The sequence below is a fragment of the Phacochoerus africanus genome, chromosome 1 (assembly GCF_016906955.1).
Source record: "Phacochoerus africanus isolate WHEZ1 chromosome 1, ROS_Pafr_v1, whole genome shotgun sequence".
In the NCBI taxonomy this organism is placed as follows: domain Eukaryota; kingdom Metazoa; phylum Chordata; class Mammalia; order Artiodactyla; family Suidae; genus Phacochoerus; species Phacochoerus africanus.
Window position 1 is genome coordinate 171,956,214 of NC_062544.1, and position 23,211 is coordinate 171,979,424.

A 23,211-nucleotide genomic window follows, 5' to 3' on the forward strand; every position below is an offset into this window, starting at 1 on the left:
TTTTGGTGAAGTCAGAAGCCGAAAAAGTCTTATAGCTCTAGAACTACCCTAAGCCTTTCCAAATCATAGAAACCTCATCTTTCAGACATTCAGATATCACAGACCTGTACACTTAAAAATACTGCTCCGGTGAGCCTATTTAAAATGGCTAGTCATTGCAATACCTAATAAGAGATATAGAGTTTTACAAAAATGCAGCTAAGAACTTGCATGCTGTTCCACGTAGTAGCTCTCATATCATGCATTAGGTTAGACATAGCATTTTATTTTTTATTTTTTGCAGGGCGTTGCATTTTTGTAAAAAAAGTTTTATTGGCATATTATTGATTTACAATGTGTTTTAGGTGTATAGCAAAGTGAATCATATAAATATATGTATATATCCATCCATATATATATCTCCATTCTTTTTTACCATATAGGTTATTATCATATATAATCATATACATATAATCATATATATATATCCATCTCTTACCACATATAATCATATATATCTCCATTCTTTACCATATAGGTTATTACCACATATATAATCATATACATATAATCCCATATATATCCAACTATTACCATATATAATCATATATAGATATACAATCTCATATATATAATCATATATATATATATACACACACACACATATATATATATCTCCATTCTTTTTTACCAATTAGGTTATTATAGAATATTGAGTAGATTTCCCTGTGCTATACAGTAGGTCCTTATTAGTTATCTATTTTATATATAGTAGTGTGTATATATTAATCTCATCTCCCTAATTGATCTATCTCCCCCACCACAGTTTCTCCTTTGGTAACTATAAATCTGATTTTGAAATCTGTGAGTTTGTTTCTGGTTTATAAAAAAGTTCTTCTGTATTATTTTTATTAGATCCCACATATAACTGATATGATATTTGTCTTTCTCTTCTAACTTCACTTAGAATGATAAAATAATCTCTAGGTCCATCTATATTGTTGTGAATGGCATTATTTCATTCTTTTAGTAATATTCCACTGTATAACTATACCACATCTTTATCCATTCATCTGTTGATGGACATTTAGGTTGTTTCTATATCTTAGCTGTTGTAAATAATGCTGCAATGAACATTTGAGTCCATATATCTTTTCAAATTATGGTTTTCTCTGGATATATGTCCAGCAGTTCTAAGAGGGAAGTTTATAGTAATACAAGCCTACCTCAGGAAACAAAAATCTCAAACAATCTAACTTTACACCTAAAGCAACTAGAGAAAGAACAGATAAAACCCAAAGTTAATGGATCACAGCATAAACAAATGAAATAGAAATGAAGAAAACCATAGAAAAGATCAATGAAACTAAAAGCTGGTTCTTTGAAAAGATCAACAAAATTTATTACCCCTTAGGCCAGACTCATCAAGAAAAAAAGAGAGGACTCAAATCAATAAAATTGGAAATGAAAAAGGAAAGGAGAAATTACAATTGACACCACAGAAATACAAAGGATCTTAAGAGACTTCTACAAGCAGCCATATGCCGATATAATGGACAAACTAGAAGAAATGGAAAAATTCTTAGAAAAGCACAATCTTCCAAGACTACACCACTATGAAACAGAAAAGATGAAAGGACCAGCCACAAGTACTGAAACTGAAACTGTGATTTAAAACCTTCCAACAAATGTCCAGGACCAGATGGCTTCACAGGTGAATTCTATCAAAAATTTAGAGAAGAGTTTTAACACCTATCCTCCTGAAAATATTCCAAAAAAATTCAGAGGAAGGAACACTTCCAAACTCATTCTATGAGGCCATCATCAACCTGATACTAAAACCAAAGATACCACAAAAAAAGAAAATTATAGGCCAATATCACTGATGCAAAAATCCTCAACAAAATACTAGCAAACCAAATCCAACAATAAATTAAAAGGACTGTACACCATGACCAAGTCGGATTTATACCAGGGATGCAAAGAATTTTGTATACCTGCAAATGAGTGTGATGCAACACATTAACAAACTGAAGCATAAAAACCATATGATCCTCTCAGTAGATGCAGAAAGAACTTTTGACAAAATCCAACATCCATTTCTCATAAAAAAAACCCTCCAGAAAGTGGGCATAGAAGGAACCTACCTCAACATAATAAAGACCATATATGACAAACCCACAGCTAACATCATTCTCAATGGTAAAAAGCTGAAAGAGTTCCCACTGAGATTAGGAACAAGGCAAGGATGTCTGCTCTCACCACTGCTGTTCAACAGTTTTAGAAGCCCTAGCCATGGCAATCAGAGAAGAATAAGAAATAAAATGAACCTGAATTTGAAAGGAAGATGTAAACTATCACTGTTTGAAGATGATATGATACTATACCTAGAAAATCCTAAAGATGCTACCAGAACATTGTTAGCTCTCATCAATGAATTTGTTAAAGTTGCAGGATGCAAAATTAATATGTAGAAATTGACTACATTTCTATATACTAAAAATGAAAGATCAGAGATAGAAATTTGGAAAATCATATTTACCATCACATCAAAAAATAAAATACCTAGGAATAAACCTACCTCAACAGACAAAAGACTTGCACTCTGAAAACTATGGCACTGATGAAAAAAAAAATCAAAGATGACACTAATGGATGGAAAGATATACCATGCTCTTGGATTGGAAGAATCAATATTGTCAAAATGACTGCACTACCCCAGGCTATCTACAGATTCAGTGCAATCCCTATCAAATTACCAATGACATTTTTCCACAGAACTATAACCAAATATTTTAAGGTTTGTTTGGAAGCACAAAAGACCCAGAATAGCCAAAGTCATCCTGAGAAAGAAAAATGGAGCTGGAGGAATCAGGCTTCCTGACTATACTATACTACAAAGCTACCACCATCAAAACCATACAGTACTTTCCCCCAAACAGAAATATAGATCAGTGGAATAGGATAGAAGGCCCAGAATTAAACCCATGTACCCACGGTCAACTAATTTATGAGAAAGGAGTCAAGAATATACAATGGAGAAAAGATAGTCCCTTCAATAATTGGTTCTGGGAAAACTGGATAGCCATATGTAAAAGAATGAAATTAGAACACTCCCTAACACCATATACACAAAAATAAACTAAAAAATCGATTAAAGACATAACTATAAGACAAGATACTATACAACTCTCAGAGTAAAACATAGGCCAAACCCTCTCTGACATAAACCACAGCTATATCTCCTCAGATCCACCTTCTAGAGAAATGAAAATAAAAACAAAAATAAACAGGACCTAATTAAACTTAAAAGTTTTTGCACAGCAAAAGAAACCCTAAACAAAATGACAGCCCACAAAATGGCAGACTATTTGCAAATGAAGTGACTGACAAGAGATTACTCTCCAAAATGTATAAACACCTCCTGCAGCTCAATATAAAAAAAAAAACCATCAAAAAATGGGAAATCTAAACAGATAATTCTCCAAAGAAGACATACGGATGGCCAAAAAAACACATGAAAAGATGTTCAACATCACTAATTATTAGACAAATGAAAATCAAAACTACTATGAGGTACATACCACCTTACCCCAACCAGAATGGCCATCATCAAAAAGTCATCAAACAATAAATGCTAGAGAGGGTATGGAGAAAACGGAACCATCTTATATCGTTGGTGGGAATGTAAATTGGTGCAACCACTATGGAAAAAATTATGGAGATTCCTTAAAAAGCTAAAAATAGAATTACCATTTGATGCAACAATCTCACTCCTGGGCATCTACCTAGAGAAAATCATGACTCAAAAAGATACATGTACCCCAATATTATTGCAGCAATATGTACAACAGCCAAGACATGGAAGCAACCTAAACGTCCATTGACAGAGGAATGGATAAAGAAGATGTGGTACAAATACACAATGGAATATTACTCAGCCATAAAAAGGAATGAAATAATGCCATTTGCAGCAACAAGGATGGATGTGGAAAGTATCACGCTAAGTGAAGTTAGTCAATGAGACACAAATGTCATATGCTATCACTTATATGTGGAATCTAAAAAAAGAATAGAAGTTCCCATCGTGGCTCAGCAGACACAAATCTGACTAGTAACCATGAAGATGCAGGTTCAATCCCTGGTGAGCTGTGATATAGGTTGTAGATGTGGCTTGAATCTGGCATTGCTGTGGCATAGGCCTGCTGCTACAGCTTGGAATCAACCTTTATTTATAGAACAGAAACAGAAACAGAATAGACTTTGAAAAACATGATTACCATAAGAGACAGGTTGTGGTTGCAGGGGTGTGGGAGGGATGGGCTGGGGGTTTGGGATAGAAATGTTATAAAATTGGGTTGTGATGATGGTTGTACAACTATAAATATAAAAATTCACTGAGTTAAAAAAAAAGAAGTGGAGGTCCTGTTGTGGCTCAGAAGGTTTAGAACCTGGCACAGTGTCCATGTGGATGCAGGTTCAATCCCTGGCCTTATTCAGTGGTTTAAGGATTTGGCATTGCCATAGCTGTGGTATAGGTCACAGATGTGGCTTGATCCTGTGTTGCTGTGGCTGTGGCTTGGGGCTGCAGCTCCAATTCAACCCCTAGCCTGGGAACTTCCATATGCAGTAAGTGCAGTCATAGAAAAAGAAAAAAAAAAAGTCATATTGACATCATTCTCGCTGATATGATGCAATGAGAAGGCTCCTCTGTAGTATTCTTCCCCAAAATCCATAACTTAAGTCTAATCATGAGAACACATCAGACAAATCAAATTGTCTGAGAGTCTACAAAACAAATGACCCCTATTCTTCAAAAGTATCAAAGTCACAAAAAGCAAAGAAAGACCAAGAAATGGTGACAGACTGAAAGAGACTAAGGAGACCTGACAGCTAAATGTGATGCAGTATCCTGAACTGAAACCTAGAATGAAAAAGAAAAGAAAAAAAAAGAATAATGGAAAAACTGGAGAAATTCAGTAAAATCTGCAGTTTAGTTAATGGTATTGTATCAAGGCTAATTTCTTAGCTATCGTTATATAAGATGTAACATTAAAGGAAGACGCATGAGGATTGTTTTGAAACTCTACTATCTTTGTAACCCATCTGTAAATCTAAAATTATTTCAAAATAAAAAGTTAAAAAAAAAAGGACCTCAGACTTCCTTTTGGCAAGAAAACCTCCACATAACTGTGTAGGACAAAAGGAAAAAGAGGAAAGGAGGGAGGGAGGGTGGGAGAGAGAAAGAAGAGGGGAGAGAGGAGAAAGAAAAAAGAATCATGATGGGACCAGCATTCCTGAGAGGGAGCTGTGAAAAAGGAAAGGAATTCTCACACTGGGAAGCCACCTAACTGGTGGGGAGGTCAGCTGGGATGATGGAATGAAGGGGGAGCCTCAATGCCTTGGAGCAAAGCACAGCAGCCTGTCTGAGGAGGGCAAAGCAAAGAGAGAGCCACACAGACAACTGGTATCACTCCCCGGCAGACCCCAGTCTGCAGACTGGGTGTTGAAACTTGGGCTCTGGAGGTCAGTCTCAGGTATAGCATTAGGGTTGGCTGCATGGCAACAGCCTGAGAGGTCTAAGGAGTGGTTTCCACAACTGAGGAAGTATAGGAGGAGGCCTGGGCCTGCCAGAGAGGCAAAGCACCATTGTTGAGGAGTGTGAGGGTTGGGGCAGGACCACCACAGAAACTCTGCACATGCAGGTTTTCAGGTAGCAGGGGACCTCTTGTGTGGGTTATAAGGATGGGTACAAGCCACTGCACCATCTGAGTTTCTAGAGGTGGGTCTGGGCCTGTCACTGCATGCTGCCTCTACCACTCCAGGTACTGATGCTGCTATGGAGGGCCCTGTCATTGGGTCCTTCCCATCACCCCAACTCCCTGGGAATGCACATACCCTGCTGCTGCTGCTGCCAAGGACACCATGACTGGGCACCACTTCCACTTCCCAAGGGCTCACTGCCATTGCCAAGGGCCTGCAATCAGCCTACTGCCTCCACCTTCCCATGGATTGTCATCATAGCCAAGGGCCTGGTGACCAGGCAATACCCATTGCCCCTACCACCTGAAGCACACATAGGCCATGCAACTGCAAGACCCCAAGAAGGAGAGAACAGCCTAAACACTCTGAAGAAAGAGACAGCAAACATCCAAACCAAAAGTAGCCCTCACGCCCCAAAAAACAGTAAACCTACACAAGCTACCCAGGGATACTCCTGCATATAAATCAGCCCTCCAAGACTCAGTAGATAATTATTTCCTCTAAACTCACAGAGTTAGAAAAATATAAGGAAAATGAACAAGCACAGGAACCAATCCCAATTAAAATTGGGAATTTTAATGGAATTGTTTGCCCCTGAAGGAGCCAACAATGAAACAGACCTCTTCAGACCAAAAGACATTGAGTTCGAAAGGAGGTAATGAAAATGCTGAAGAAGTTAAGAATAATTATTGACAATAATGCAGATTACTGTATAAAGGAACTAGAAACTATAAGGAGGAGCCAAGAAAAATTTAAAATTCATTTGCTGAGACAAAAGCTGAGCTAAAGGCAATAAATAGAATGAATAATGCAGAGGAACCAGTAAATAACATGAAAGATAGAATAATGGAAATCAACCAATCAAGACGGCAGACAGAAAGCCAGATGAAAAAAAATGAAAGCAACATGAGATCTATGGGATAATATAAATCATGACAATCTACCAAGGAGAAGAAAAAGGGGTTGAAAATATATTTGAAGAGATTATGGCTGAAAACTTTCTAAATCTAAAGAAGAAAACAGATATCCAGACATAGGAAGCACAGAGAGCCCCAAACAAGTTGAACCCAAACAGACCTACACCAAGACATAGTAAAAATGGCAAAAGTTAAAGACATGGAGAGGATTCTAAAGGCTGAAAGCCTTCCTGCTAAAATCTGGAACAAGACAAGGATGCCCACTCTCACCATTTTTATTCAACATAGTATTAGATATCCTAGCCACAACAATCAGACAAAAGAAAGAAGTAAAGGTTATCCAAATTGGAAGAGAAGGGGTAAAATTGTCACTATATGCAGATGACATGATATTTTAAATAGAAAACCTCAAGGACTCCACAATAAAACTACTCAATATAAAGAGGATTCAAAGAAATGGAAAGATATCCCATGCACCTGGATTGGAAGAATTAATATTGTTAAAATGGCCACACTACCCAAAGCAATCTACAGATTTAAGGCCATCCCTATCAAATTTGGGATCCCATGACAATGTTCAAGAACTAGAATAATCCAAAAATCTACATTGAACCATAAGAGAACCAGAATTGCCAAAACAGCCCCAAGAGAGGGGAAAAAAAGGCATGAAGCACAACTCTCCCAGACTTCAGACAATACTACAAAGCCACCGTAATTAAGATAGTGTGATATTTGTGCAAAAACATATAGATCAATGGAAGAGAATAGAGAGCCCAGAAATAAGCCCAGACATCTATGGTCAACTAACCTTCAACAAAGGAGGAAAGAAGATAAAATGGGAAAAAGTCTATTCAGGAAGGGGTACTTGGAAAACCAGACAGCTGCATGTAAATCAGTAAAACTAGAACATACCCTCAAACCATGCATAAAAATGAACTCAAAATGGCTTAAATACTTAAACATAAGATACCATAAAACTCCAAGAAGAGAACATATGCAAAACATGTTCTGACATCAACCATACAAATGTTTTCTTAGGTCTCCTAAGGCAATAGAAATTAAAACAAAAATAAACAGATGGGACCTAATCAAACTTAAAAGCTTTTGTATAGCAGAGGAAACCATAAGCAAAATGAAGAGACAACCCACAGAATGGGAGACAACAGTTGCAAATGATGCAACCAATAAGGGCTTAATCTCCAAAATATACAAACAAGCCCTATTACCCAACAACAACAACAAAACCCCATATGAAAGTGGGCAGAAGACTTAAAAAGACATTTCTCTAAAGAAGACATACAGATGGCCAGTAGTACATGAAAAGATGCTCAACATCACTAATTATTAGAGAAATGCAAGTCAAAACTACTATGAGGTACCACCTCACACCAGCCAGAATGTCCATCATAAATAAATCTACAAACAACAAATGCCAGAGAGGGTTTGAGAAAAGGGAAGCCTCCTACACTGGTGCTGGGAATGTAAGTTGGTGCCACCATTATGGAAAACAGTATAGAGGTTCCTCAGGTAACTAAATATAGAACTACCATATGACCCAGCAATCCCACTCCTGGGCAAAGATATATTAACCTCTGTGTTCACTGCAGCACTATTTACAATAGCAAAGACATGGGAAAAACCTAAATGTCTGTCAAAAGATGAATGGATTAAGAAAATGGGGTACATATGTTTAATGGACTACTACTCATTTATAACAGAAACAGACTCACAGACATAGAGAACAGATTTGTGGTTGCCATGTGGAGGGGAATTAATGGGATAGACTGGAAGTTTGGGGTTAAGAGATGTAAAGAATTACTTTTAGAATGGATAAACAACAAGGTCCTACTATATATCACAGGGAACTCTATCCAATCTCCATGATCAAGAATAATATTTTTAAAATATTTTATATTTCACTGGGTCACTTTGCTCTGCAGCAGAAATTAGCACAATACTGTAAATCAACTAAAATTTTAAAAATTCTTTTAGTACATAAAAAATTGGATGTCTTGCAGTCAGTGGCACCTGATGAAATATTAGCTGCTAACAACATATATTCATCTGATTTTATTACCAGAGCATGTAATTAGCTAAGTGGCAAGAAGGCGTAAGACTTTGTAGGAACTAAACATAAAATCACTTCTCCCTGTGGGCAAATTCTTATTTTCTTCCTTCACTCTATCTTTGTCAAATGAGTTTTCTCCATTTGCTCACCATCCTTTCCCTGTAGTCCAGCTAGCAACCAAATTCTTCAGTTTCCTTTATCTTTCCATGGCTTTTGAAAGTATTAAGAACCACTCCCTCCCCCAACACACATACATACACACACTCAGTTCCTACTGCCTTTTTGGTATCTGTGGAGCTACATTCACGTGTGGTCATCTCACAGTTCAATCTTTCATTCCCTAGACATGGACCACCATAAGCACTACCTAGTTGGGTTCCCACTTCTCCCCTTCTTCCTAATTCCATCCTGTCTGTTGCTCACAGATTGGCCATCCTTAAAAAGCATCTCATTGGAAGATCCTGTGTTCAAATCTTTCACTATAAAATCTCCCTAAATCTATAGTATAAAGTACAAAGTTTTCACCTGGCATTCAGTGCTCCCTAGAATTGGGTTCAAAAATGCCTTGCCAGTCTACAAAAAATACATGTTGGAGAGAGTGTGAGGAAAAGGGAACACTCCTACACTGTTGGTGTGAATGGAAATTGGTGCAGTCACTAAAGACAATAGTATGGAGGTTCCTTAAGAAACTTAAAATAGAGCTACCATATGTAGAAATCTCAATCTTGGGCATATATCCAGAGAAGAGCATAATTCAAAAAGATACATGCATCCTAATGCTCATTGAAGCACTATTTATAATAGCCAAAACATGGAAGCAACCTACATGTCCATTGACAGGAATGGATAAAGATGATGTGGTACATATACACAATGGAATATTACTCAGCTGTAAAAAATAATGAAATAATGCAGCAACATATATGGACCCAGAGATTATCATACCAAGTGAAGTCGTACAGAGAAAAACAAATATCATAAGATATCACTTGTATGTGGAATCTAAATATGACGCAAATGAACTTATTTACAAAACAGAAAGTGACTCAGACATAGAAAGCAAACTTATGGTTACCAAAGGGTAAAGGTGAGGTGGGGATAAATTAGGAGTTTGGAATTAGCAGATCCAAACTACTGTATATAAAATAGATAATAACGTCCTACCATATAGCACAAGGAACTATAGTCACTATCTTGTAATACACTATAATGGAAAAGGATATGAAAGAGAGCATTATATATGCATGTGTGTGTGTATATACATATTTATTATACATATATATAAAAAAACCTATATATAACTGAATCATTTTTGCTGTATACCAGAAACTAACACAACACTAAAAATCAACTCTACTTCAATTAAAAAAAAAACACCTTGCCAGTCTGTACTGATCCCATGCCAGACAAAGTGGGCTCTTCATTGCCCTCTTCATGAGACCTATCCCATCTGCTTTTACGTACAAAGAAGTTTCTCCATCCCAAATACATTATATGAAACAGTCTAGACTTTTTTGAGTTTCTGTTTTTCTACTTTCTAGCTGTGTGGCAGTGAAAATCATAACACTTCACATTTGTTGAGTGCTCACCGATTGTGCTAAGCACTTTATATGTATCATCCGATTGTGCTAAGCACTTTACATGTATCATTTTATTTTTTTCCAATTATTATTTTTCCCATGTTACAGGTAAGAAAACTGAGGCATGAAAGACTCTAAATGACTAGCCCAAGATACCCAGCTTTTCTAAACCTCAGTTTCTTCATCTGTATTTGAGGATTATTGTGAGAATTAAATAGAAAGCATCTAGCACAATGTCAAACACAAACTTGGGTACATGGTATCCTCCTGCTTGCTCTCTATTACTCCTTCCTTCCCCTCCGATGCATCTTTTGTGCCCCAGAACAACTTACCTCCTTTTTATTCAAGGCAGAAGTAACTTTTCTTTATCCTGGCTCCTACAGAACTAAATATTCAATGTAAATATTTTGATGTTTTTCATCTATAGCTTTATTGTCTTTTTTAGTGTTCAGCATATTTATCTATATGGGCTCAAACTCCTAGAGAGCAAAGGTATGTCTATTGGCCTAATGTAGTTCGCTTTGACTAAAAATATTGACGGACTACATATGTACACATACATGAATGTATATCTCTATATATACACTACATATATATATTTCACAACAGCAATTCAAACCTTTCCACTCTCTCAAGCTTCCAACCTTGACCCCTTCCTGGCATCCTCCTCAGTCACTTTTCCTACGTCTTCACGAAGGAGGAAAAGCCATCAGAAAAGAAATTTCTTACTCTCCTCCACCAGGCTCAGGAACTCACTTGCCTCTGTGCCATCTCCTTTTCTCTCCTACCTCCTAAGGAAAATCCCTCCACCAATGGCTGAGTCTCTTGCCCTTCAGTCTTCTCAGGGGACTGGGTCAATTGATAATTTGTTCCTTCTGCAATGTCACTGCCTTTCCCCTCTCAACCATCTCTTCTTACTCTGAGCATGCTCATGTCTCTCTCATGCTCGAAGAGCCTTGAGTGTGGCACATTTCCACTTGGTGGCCACTAATTCTCCCCTACCTCAAATCAAACCTCTCCAGAGTCAACTCTGGCCCTGCCTCCCACCTATTCCCCACCCCCATCTCAGGTGCATAGCAGTCCATTTCCCATCAATCTTTCCAAAGTAACCCACCACCCCTCTGATGCCAAAATCAATGGGCTCCTTTAAACTTAAATTGAAATTATTATTTAGGAGTGCCCATCATGGCGCAGTGGTTAACGAATCCGACTAGGAACCATGAGGTTGCAGGTTCGATCCCTGCCCTTGATCAGTGGGTTAACCACCCGGCGTTGCCCTGAGCTGTGGTGTAGGTCGCAGACGCGGCTTGGATCCCGCGTTGCTGTGGCTCTGGCGTAGGCTGGCAGCTCAGCTCCAATTAGACCCCTAACCTGAGAACCTCCATATGCCGCAGGAGCGGCCCAAGAAATGGCAAAAAGACAAAAAAAAAAAGAAAAAAAAAGAAATTATTATTTAATCAGATTTTAGTAACAGCACAATTAGCACAATTAGCTATTTGCCCTTTTCCCTCATAAGAATGTAAGTTCCACGTAAGCGGGAACCTTAATCTGTTTTATTTTTGGATCCCCTGTTCTCTCTGGTCTTTTGCACATAACAAGTTTACAATAACTACTTGACTGAATGGATCTTGCCCTTTTGGCAAATTCTCTTTCCCCATCAAAGCACACTTTATACTCTGATTATCTGCTTATCTTTATCCCACCAGAAATGTGGTTAGAGCAGAGACAGAACTCTTGGTAGGTCCATTGCTGCACACAGGACCTTGAATAGAACTTCAAAAAATATGTATTGACTGAAAGGACAGTAAAAAGAGGGAAGAGCTTTTATGCCTTCATGGTAAGTAGGAAAGAGAAAAACACTCGATATACTTATTTCCCAATCTTCCTAAAAGTCAGGAGTAATGATTGGATAATTGACCTGAAATAATGAAAGATTATTCAGTATTTAATTAAAAGAGTTCACTCTCACCAAATTATTAATTAGACCTCATTTTCTCTCCAGCTAAATTACCTTGGCCTCCCTAGTTACTAGTAAAACACCTCTAGGAAGATTTCTTCTACTGAATTAGGATAAAGAAATAAACAGACTAGGTACCTGGCTTCTCCCGAATCCAGTTGGACAACCATTTCAAATGACAATCACAGGTCCAGGGATTCCCATGAAGATAAAGGCTTTCCAGGTCAGGCATATAGGAGACCATCTCTTGAGGGATGGAGCTCAGAAAGTTATCAGACAAGTAGAGGTACTTAATGAAAGATGTTCTAAATATCCGGAGGTAGCGCAAGGAAACAAATGTATCTGGATGAAGCTTAGTGAGCTGGTTTCCTTCTAAGTGCACCAGTCGGAGAGAGATGAGTCCATAAAAAACCTCTGGGTTTATAAACTCAATATTGTTGTGGTCCATATGCAATCGTGTCAAGCTCCTGAGACCATAAAAAGTGTCCTTCTGAAGTTTTTGAACTTTGTTATAGCTCATTTTTAAGACCTAAGAATAAAAAGAACACATTTGTCAAAGGAATTACAAGAGAGAAAAGGACATTGATAATAAAACATATGTTGAGATTAACCCAATCCAATGTGTATACCTTGTTTGGATTCTAATTCAAACAAATTAGTTGCAAATTAAATATGAGAATATCCAGGAAATGAGAACATTCATGAACAGTTGATGATGTTGAGGCATTGTTGCTATGATTTTAAGACATAATAATAATATTGTGGTTTTATTTATTTATTTTATTTTTTGTCTTTTTAGGGCCGTACCTGTGGCATATGGAGGTTCCCAGACTAGGGGATCTAATCACAGCTACAACTGCCACCCTATGCCACGGCTACAGCAAGGGAGAATCCAAGCCGCTTCTGCAACCTACACCACAGCTCACAGCAATGCTGGATCCTTAACCCACTGAGCGAGGCCAGGGATCAAACCTCCAACCTCATGGTTACTAGTCAGGTTCCTTAACCACTGAGCCACAATGAGAACTCCCGGTACTGTAGCTATTTTTAAAAGATTCCTTAACTTTGGAGTTCCTGTCACGGCTCAGTGGTTAACAAACCTGACTAGTATCCATGAGGACACGGGTTTGATTCCTGGCCTCACTCAGTGAGTTAAGGATCCGGCATTGCCATGAGCTATGGTGTATGTTGCAGATGTGGCTGTGTCCCAAGTTGCTGTGGCTGTGGCAAAGGCTGGCAGCTATGGCTCCAATTTGACCCCTAGCCTAGGAACCTCCATATGCCATGGGTGTGGCCCTAAAAAGACAAAAAAACAAACAAAAAAAATTCCTTAACTTTGACACAGGTATTGAAGTACTTACAGAAACATTATGATATCTTGGATTTGTTTCATTAAGTAGAAAAGAAGTGGGTGGAGATACAGGTGAAACAAGACCTGTTTGGGTAACTTGTGAAGCTGGGTGTTGCTACAATGGGGTTCATTATTCTATTTTTGGATACTGTATATGTTTTAAAAACCTTATTATGGAAATGTTCAACCATATACAAGAGTATCTTGAGATTTCAAGTAAACTTAAGATTTCTATGAGTTCCCATTGTGACTCAGTGGAAACGAATCCAACTAGGAACCATGATGTTGGGGGTTTGATTCCTGGCGTCACTCAGGTTAAGGATCTGGCATTGCCATGACCTGTGGTGTAGGTCACAGACTTGGCTCGGATCTGGCATTGCTGTGGCTGTGGTGTAGGCCGGCAGCTGTAGCTCTAATTAGACCCCTAGCCTGGGATCTCCATGTGGTGCAGATGTGGCCCTTAAAAGCAAAAAACATACAAACAAAAAAACCCCCAAAACAAAGATTTCTCAAATCTGAATTTTTCATAAGAAATAAGATTTTATCTTTCACATTTATAATGGCCGTGCTGAGATATAGTTCACATGTCATAAATCCTTCTTTTTAAACTGTACAATTCAGTGGCTTTTAGTATATTCAGAGTTGTGCAACTATCTCCACTAATTTTAGAACATTTTCATCACCCCCAAATAAAAATAAATACCCATTAGCAATTATTTTTCCCTTCCTCCTAGCCCTAGGAAACCACTAATTTACTTTGTTTCTATGGATTTACCTATTCTTAACATTTAAAATAATGGATGATACAATATGCGGTCTCTTATGTCTGGCTTTTTCCAATTAGCCTAATATATTCAAGACCCATCCTTGTTGTAGGCTATGTCAAGTCTTTCATTCCTTCTGATCCCTGACTAGTCTTCCACTATGTGCATGTAATATATTTCATTTTTTGAGTTAATGGACATTTGGGGTGTTTTCTACGTTTTAGCTAATATGTGATTTTAATTGATTTTAAATTGAAATTAAAATTTTCAATATTTAAATAGTGTGTAGATATTCTCCAACTCCTTCTCTGGTTACCAGCTGAACATATTCTTTTCTCCCAAAAAGAAAAGAAATTCTGCAAAAAACAATTATTTCTTATAGTTTTCTGATTTGACTCAATCTGTCATCTCTGTTGTGAATTTTCTGGAATGTCAAGTTCCCTAAATAAGCAAAAAAAATTTAAATTGCCAATGTGGAACAGCTTTGTCCCAAATATTATCATGCTTGGTGTTTATCAATATCTGTTGAGAACCTGGTCAAGAAAACAAATATGTGTGCATTCCATGAAGGACATATATTCTATCTAATCCTCTAAAGACATATATTCCAAATAAAGCCTGAATAAGTCAAATCAATAGACTCATACCAGCTAGACTGAAATCTATGGCTATAAATCCCTAACATTGATTCAAAAAGGCTCTTTGCACACTGACATTTTCACTTTTCTAAGGATAGAACTGTCTTAATTTGATGACACTGTATCTGTTTTATGAGGAGCTTTGGGAGACTTCTAATTTAAAATCAGATGTGGTTTTTACATTTCCTGAACATTAGTTCTATTTTTTAATTTATTAAAAATTAAGAGACATCATAAACGGAGTTAGCATCTCAAAAGCCTCAAATCATAGTGTTGCTGCTCCTAAGATTTCTTTGTTCTTGATCCTAGGAGTTCTTCTACCTTTTACTTTCTCACTAACTGGAGTGATAATTCTTACAATATTTGATCCATTCTTGGAAGTCCCCATAACTTAAAAAAATTTTTTGAACAAGCAAAACATAATTAAATAAAATGAAACTTTAAAGGTATATTGCTATATAGAAAGCTAACTTCTGTGAAAAGATAGCAATTATTTTTAGAAACTACATTCAATTCCCAAATGTAAACCTTTCAAGATTAAATGATAATGGTTTAGTAATCCCTGGGCATTTTTTTTTTCTTTCTATGAGCCTGTGGATGAGAAATATCAGAATTTTCTTATTATTCTAATTTCCACTTACTGTTGCATTAAAGAAGAAATCGGCTCTTTGACATTTTCCCTTGATGTCCACTTCTACTTTACAGAATGTTGAATGTCTCACCTTGTTAACCTGCCCTGTCCCCACGCCAGTCTCACCTGCAAAGCCTGCAAATCTGAGAAGGTCTTAGCAGGGATTGTGTGAATGCCATTGCTGTGCAGCATTAGTAACTCCAACTTGTTCAGGCCAGAAAAATCTGATTCTGTCAACCGAACCAAACTGTTGTACCTGAAATAAAAACCTCATTCTAGGCATAAATTAAGTCTATCAACTAAAGTTCAAATGTCAAAGCAAAACCCAGTGTGCACATGCACGCACACACACACACCTGAATCCTACCTCCCCTTTTTACCCTGTGCTCTAAGGAGATAAACACCTGATGTATTGTCAAAATTCATAAGATGCCACGAATTCATCAGATGTCATGAAAAGTCAACTGCCCACCCATCCCTTGCAGGCTCAGTTACAAACACCCCACTCATATTCCTGGAACATCCCTTCTCATTTTCAAACCTTTGTGCACATGCTATTCCTTCAGGTTGGAAAGCCCTTGACTATAGCTTTCTCTGTGAACAATATCAAGCCCATTCCCTCTCTGTGACACAGCTCCCTCATTCTCCCAGGTGAAATTCATCATTATGAAGCAGTGGTTAAGAAAGCTGGGCACTGAAGCCAAACGTTTTGGATACGATTATGAACTCAGGTACCTGGGAGTGAGGCCAACCCCTGTGTAAAAACAGTAAACTTTCCCTTCTTCCATTTTCTCATCTATAAAATGCAAATAATGGAACCTACACCAAAGGAGTTATAAGGATTAGATGAATGAATACCTGAACAGAGCTTAGTTCAATGCCAGAACACTGTAAGAACACAATTAATGTTAGCTCTTACTATTTGTGATTGTTCCCGAGGCACTTTGTATGTGCTATTATAGTTCTTATTAAATTGTATATTCCTTTAATAATGGCTTGTAGAAGTAAATAATACATCTTGTTCACTGTTGTATCCTTGGTGCCCATTATTGAGTTTGGCATGTAGTTAAGTGCTCATTAGTATCTAATAAATGATGTTAAGTCCACCTGCATGTGCATTCAGACACATTTTTTTTATGAAGTTTTAAAATATAGTTGCCATTTGGCAGATTTAATTCTTCATTTTTAATGCTTAAAAAAATTTTTTTAATGGTCGATTCCATGGCATATGGAAGTTCCCGGCCAAGGACTGAATCCAAGCTGCAGCTGCGGCAATACTGGATCCTTTAACCCACTACACTGAGCTGAGGATTGAATCTGCCCCTCCACAGGAATCCAAGCCACTGCCGCTGGATTCTGAACCCACTGCACCATAGCAGGAACTCTGTCATTTTTAACACATTTTAAATAAGTCAGTTTGTATGGAAAAAATCCAAGAGCCTTAAAAAAAAAAATCCAGCTGACTTTTCACACCTTTTATATATGAGGATGTTTCCTATTGTCCTTTTATCTCCCACTGATATATCATAACTCTGACTCTTATCCAGAGCTATATTATTTTCTAGCAAATAAATATAGCCAGAATGAAGCTTTTCCTATAAGTATAGGCCTTTCAACCTACCAAGAATGACTTCAGATTCTAGGAGAACTTTCTCTCAATAAAACTTTACCAGGAAAAATTTTCTTGTTGCCCCTAGCAAGTTTAAGGTCCTCGGGTACTCATTCCAGAAGAGGAATATTGTTAAATGAATTGTGGATAAACTCCCAAAGTCACAAACATCTTGGGGACAAGTCACCAGTGTAATCAATCCCTCCTTCAGAAAGAAGACAAGGGCCCCCACATACCCTAAATTGATACGTTCCACATTGGGAGGGATGCCGTCTGGGATGGAGGTCAGGTACCGGAATGTGCAGTGTACCTCTGTAGGCAGGTAACAGGCACAGCGGCGAGGACAGGCCCTGGCCCCTGGGGCCACCACCAAGCAGATCACAGTAAAAGAGACCAGTAGGTGGACTCCCCTGCCTTTCACCTTCATCCTGAAAAAACATCACACCTCAGAGTTACAAATATGCTTTGAACACAGTAGACCACACACGGTAATCTGGGAGACTCTTCTGAAAGGTCATAAGGGGCCGATTTCATTCACAACTTTTATGGTAGAGCTTACTCTTTTACAAAGCCATAGTGTATGCTGGCTCCATAGGAATCTTTGAGATCAAGTAGGATATATATTGTGAAAATTCCTTTACAGCTTTTCACTTCTTAATGAACTATAATGAAGATATCGTGACAATTGAAATACATAATTCTTACTTTCCTGTTCATGTATTAGTTCTTTTAGACTAATCTTTTAAAAAACTGATTATAAAGCTAATACATGTGCAACACAGAAAATGTGGAAGCTGTAAATAAGTAGAACAAAGAAACAAAATTACTCCCACCACCCAGATACCATCAATAACATTTTGCTATATTCCTTCCAGCCTTTTACATTTTGGGTGTATATGTTTCTGTGTATATATGTATATGATCAAATGAAATTTCATAGCACATTTTATCATCAAACATATGTTTGCTTTTTCATTTTATTAAACCTTCTTCAAAAACCTTTTTAAGAGCTGTAATAATCCACTAAAAGGATGAGTAAATCTTTTTCTAACATGTCCTCAAGTCCTTGCCAGAGGAGACACGTTGTACACTTCACTGCCAAATGATGACCCTAAGTAATAGTTACTGACTGGCTTGAGGGCTTGAGACTTGCGCCGGCGCTGCAGTGGGCCATGCTGACCCCTCACAGATGCTGTCTGCTTTTGGTCTGCTTACAACATCCCTCTTTGTCTTTCCTTGGTCCCTTCTCCTCCTCCTCACGTCTGCATGGGGGTGGAGGAACACCCCAGGGAGGGAATATGCTCAGTTTATTGGGGAAAAAACCAGTATCTGTTACCCATATATGGGGCAAACCTAGAAATCCAAACCTAACTTTTGCCTGAACTTCAGAACATACGAAGATTGTAATAAAATCTTTATTATGCTTTTCTAAGACAAATGACCTTCATAATTTAGAAATCCCAACATTCCTTGGAATAGAAGGTTTTATTCTGTCGGCAATCATCCTTTAGCTATAAACTATACTTAACATGAATACTGAATTGCTTGTATCTTCATATACAAGCAAGGTAGAAAGATAATGGAATTATTAGAATTTAGCCCCAATTAAAATTTAACATAGGATTAATCACATGTCCACTTTTGTCATTGTAACCATCTTATTACAAAAATTTTAAATATATGTTGTGTGACTGGAGACAATATTTTCACCTTATCATCAGGTGAGCAAAGAAAGGGATGGTGGGATGAAGCTAATTCTCTCGTTCAGCTAGAAAAGTGGACTTGAGAGTTATTTAAAAGAGAAAAGTCTAAAAGAACATGTGGATAGTAAAGTCCCACACTTAAACCTGAAAATGCATATAATGAAATCAAAATTGACAATACCTGAGCTCTTCTTTCCTAGTCCTGAATCCTCTCCTGACATAGGCAGAGACTGAAAATCTTCCCAGGAAATGGAAAATTGTATCCAAACCTGAGTGAGGAAAAGTTCTCTGCTTCCAAACTGAGCAAATATCTTGGTCTTTTTGGCTTGCAGCTCCTGAGTAACACTCTAGAGAGAGACCTGGAGGCACTTCCACAGCTGCAGCGAAGATAACCCGAGCTCACATTAATCACAGTGTTCCTTCATAATTACTATTGTTACAGAAATAAGAAAAGTGAAGGCTTTAAAATGCCCTTTCTTCTTCTTCAACAAGGTCCTTTAATTCCCCTTAAGGCTATCATATAAATCTATTAGCATCAGTCCATTTTTGTCCCCAAGTGCTAGGTGTTTCTCTTCAGGCAAATCTGTCCTAAGTGCCCACAATAAGGGTCTCCAGCCACTGATGCATCTTTGTTCAGAGGGTGTCTTTGGCCCAGCACCAGTCACAGAGAAGTGACTTTCTCCTTTTTGCTTCAATCTTCCTGCCTCTTCGGTTCGCGCCCACCCCCACGGGACCCTCTCTTCTCCCACGGTGGGTGGTGGGTGCCCTGCCCTGGCTGGGGCTGCAAGACCAGTCGCGGTCTCGTATTAAGCCCCTCGTCCACCCGCCCGAGCATCCCTACGTCCTATCCCCTTCCTGGGAAAGGACTGACTGAGCCGCTCACCTCTGCCTAGGTGACCAATGAGGTCCTGCGGCCGGCGGTGTCCGGAGTTCAGCTGCCCCGGGCGCTGGGACCATCCAGAGCTGAGGGAAGGAAGGCGAGGCGAGGCTGGGCGGGGCGACGCGTCAGGGGACTCGCCAGAGACTCCACCGCACACGGTTAATAAACGACCACCAGGCTCCTCTTTTTGAGAACGCGCGGGTGACTGCTTGCCTTCTGTTTCGTTTCCTCCTCGTTTCTAATTCCCAGGATTTCTCAGGCTCGTCCTGGCTGGTGGGCAGGTCGATTTCAGCCACGAGACCTTCACGCACGTTTACCTCCTTCACCTGTTGACAAGTGGGCCTTTTGGTTTAAGGGTTTGCATTAATTACCACGCTCGGTTCTGAGGCTCCCCAAAGTTATTTGAAGGCTATGATACCTTTGACCCCCGCAGTTTGAATTTTCTCTTTGGCACAACTGGAGAAACGTCTCTTGTGAAAGGGATCACCAGAGCACTGGATTTAAATACTTTTTCTTTCTTTTTTTTCCTGTTTGTGTTGCGTTCCCCACGCCCACCCCATGTCCACCCCCGCCATCCGTGAGGTTAGCCTCCAGAATCGCCCCTAGCAACTCAGACCTAGTTTAATGGCGCCTGAAATTGTAGGCAGGGCTCTCAATATTTTGGCTTATAAACATTTAATGTAACTAAAATGACCTTTTTCACTTTATCTAGTTAACACCGCATTTAAACTTTAGATGAGAATTTGAATAGTTTCAGACAATGATTCTTTGGGTGTGGTTCTGGGACCAGCAGCATCAGCATTATCGTGAACCTTGTTGAAAACACAAATTCTCAGGCTCCATCCCAGACACACAGGGTCAGAAACCGCAAGGGAAGAGACTGGGGAAGTGGGGAGTCCCTGTGTGTTAACAAGCCTTCCAGATGATTCTCATGCAGCAATTTTTGAGAATTGCTGGTTTAAGGAAATAACATAACGACAACAGGGTTTACTATGAGGCAATACTATCATAAATAAGCATTTTACAAATATCCACTCATTTAAACCTCACAAATCACCCAAAAAAACCTAAAAGGAAAATGTTCATGTTATTTTTATCTTGCAGCTTAGGCACATAAAGATGAGCCACCCCCCCCCCCCAGGTCATCACTGCCAGCTTATAGAGATGCCAAAGTTGTTCAAACCCAGGCAGCCTGGCTTTCCAGACTGAACTTTTAGCTACAAAGCTGCAGCTGCCTCACTTAGCCAAACATTAAGAATGTCCCATATCCAGTAGCTAAATAGTCAAATGATTTAGAGTTAGGAATAAGTATTAAATCAGTGACCATGGTCAATTGATAGAATCAGGGACTCAGAATTAGAAGTAATTCCAGAAGTATGTGTGATACAAAAACGATCTTTAGTTCTGCAGAGCTGATGTGGTTCTCTAAGTTCAAAATTCACATGTGATGTCCAAACTTAGATGCTTGCTTTGGAAATATGGCACATTCATGAGCTCTTGGCATCCACAATTTTTCTTTCAAATCTCCCTGGCAATCAACCTTATGGCTTCATACTCTTTAGTCAATTTCTAACCAAGGTCTGGACTCCCATAGGTCTGCAAGAATGAAATCACCATGGCATGTTATACTCCTTATTTTCTCAGAGTGGTTATATGGGGTTATTTATTTTTATTTTATTTTTTATTTTTGCTGTGATTTTGAAAAAGAACCCTTATTAGGAATATTTACTTGTTTTAAGAGTTTTTATGAGATATTTCTACAACTGCTTTTTATCAGAGTTCTCCATGTATTTTCTATTTAATATGTCAGAATTATTAGAAATTTGAAAGGCATGTTGGAACTAATTCTAGTTAAGCTTGCCCTATTTAATAAGTAATTGTAACAATAATTGCTATTATTTTAGAGCATGCATATGCCAGAGACTTTATATGTGTTGTTTAATTCTCAGAAATACTCTTAAGAGGTAGATATTAAAATTATACCCATTTTCAGGTGATACAGTTAAGGATAAAGAATATTAAATAATTCAGAGCTGGAATACAATGCTGAATTAATTTAAAAACCCCAAGCTCCCTGTCCTTAAGCCTTACCTTTCCCAGATTCCTCCACTTCTGTTTACAATTTACACTATTTGTAAAATTTGGAGGGTCATCTCATCAAGGATTAAAGTTTGACCATCCTCCTTTCTAACCATACTTAATAATGAAGTTTGATCCTATGGATTCTAATGGTTTACAAATCACTTTCACATTTAAATATGGCAATATTAAATGTTTACAAGAAACAAGTGAAATTCAATGATAATAACTCTTTTATAGAAGAAGAGGCTGAGGTTGACTGGGCATATGAATTGTCGAGATCTCACATTTGGGTGTAGGAATTTGGGGTTAATCTGAACTCCTACCTCTGTGCTTCCTAGACTGTAGACTGTGTTTCACCTGCACCTTCAGGATAGTTTGCTGTCTTAATTACTTCTCACCATAGTTTACCTAATATTTTTCTTTAAATTACTCATTTTTTTTGTCTTTTTGCAATTTCTTTGGGCCGCTCCCACGGCATATGGAGGTTCCCAGGCTAGGGGTTGAATCGGAGCTGTAGCCGCCAGCCTACACCAGAGCCACAGCAACGCGGGATCCGAGTCGCGTCTGCAACCTACACCACAGCTCAGGGCAATGCCGGATCGTTAACCCACTGAGCAAGGGCAGGGACCGAACCCGCAACCTCATGGTTCCTAGTCGGATTCGTTAACCACTGCGCCACGACGGGAACTCCTAAATTACTCATTTCTTTTTACTCTTTCCCTAATAATATCAGTAAATTCAGGTTTGATGTTTTTTTCTAGTAAACATGACAATAAATAAACATCTCTACCCTTTACATCTCCTCTCATCTCTATGTCATTGACATAGCTTTTTATCCTTTGGAATTTGTGTACTTGCTACTTTTTATCCTTAACATATCACCTGTGACACTTTCCATCTCACCTTTAAATCAGAGCGATTAATGCCAATGAAATAATTCTAAGCATTTACATCATGTATCACCTGACAATCATGACAACTCATGTATTTTAAAACTCACTCATGTTCATGTCAATGGATAAACAAATACTAAAATTATTACTTATCTTTTAATCAAGATCAATCATTACCAGGCCCATAATTTTCATATTAAGTAATAAATTAACCAAATAATCAAGTCACCTGCTTAAAATAACAGTGACTACAACAGCAGTGAAGTAGACCTAAAATGGCCACTTCTTTTATGAAATTATGGCCTCCTGGAGCAAGTGATGAGTATCATGAAGAGAAATATTGCAGAGGAAGGAGATTGAAATCAACCAATATCAGCCCTGATCCAATACAATTGC

General features: G+C 38.3%; 1 protein-coding gene across 1 annotated transcript in view; it reads right to left on the reverse strand.

The window, feature by feature from the left end:
- The window catches only part of IGSF10 (immunoglobulin superfamily member 10), a 41,909-nt gene extending 24,225 nt beyond the window's left edge, over positions 1–17,684 (reverse strand). The window contains exons 1-3 of the mRNA XM_047784828.1: positions 17,494–17,684; positions 15,775–15,904; positions 12,403–12,793 (exon numbers count right to left, since the gene is read on the reverse strand). Of these exons, the coding sequence (XP_047640784.1) occupies positions 12,403–12,793; positions 15,775–15,904; positions 17,494–17,684 (712 nt within the window). The remainder of the gene's footprint in view (positions 1–12,402; positions 12,794–15,774; positions 15,905–17,493) is intronic.
- Between the last annotated feature and the right edge of the window lie 5,527 nt (positions 17,685–23,211).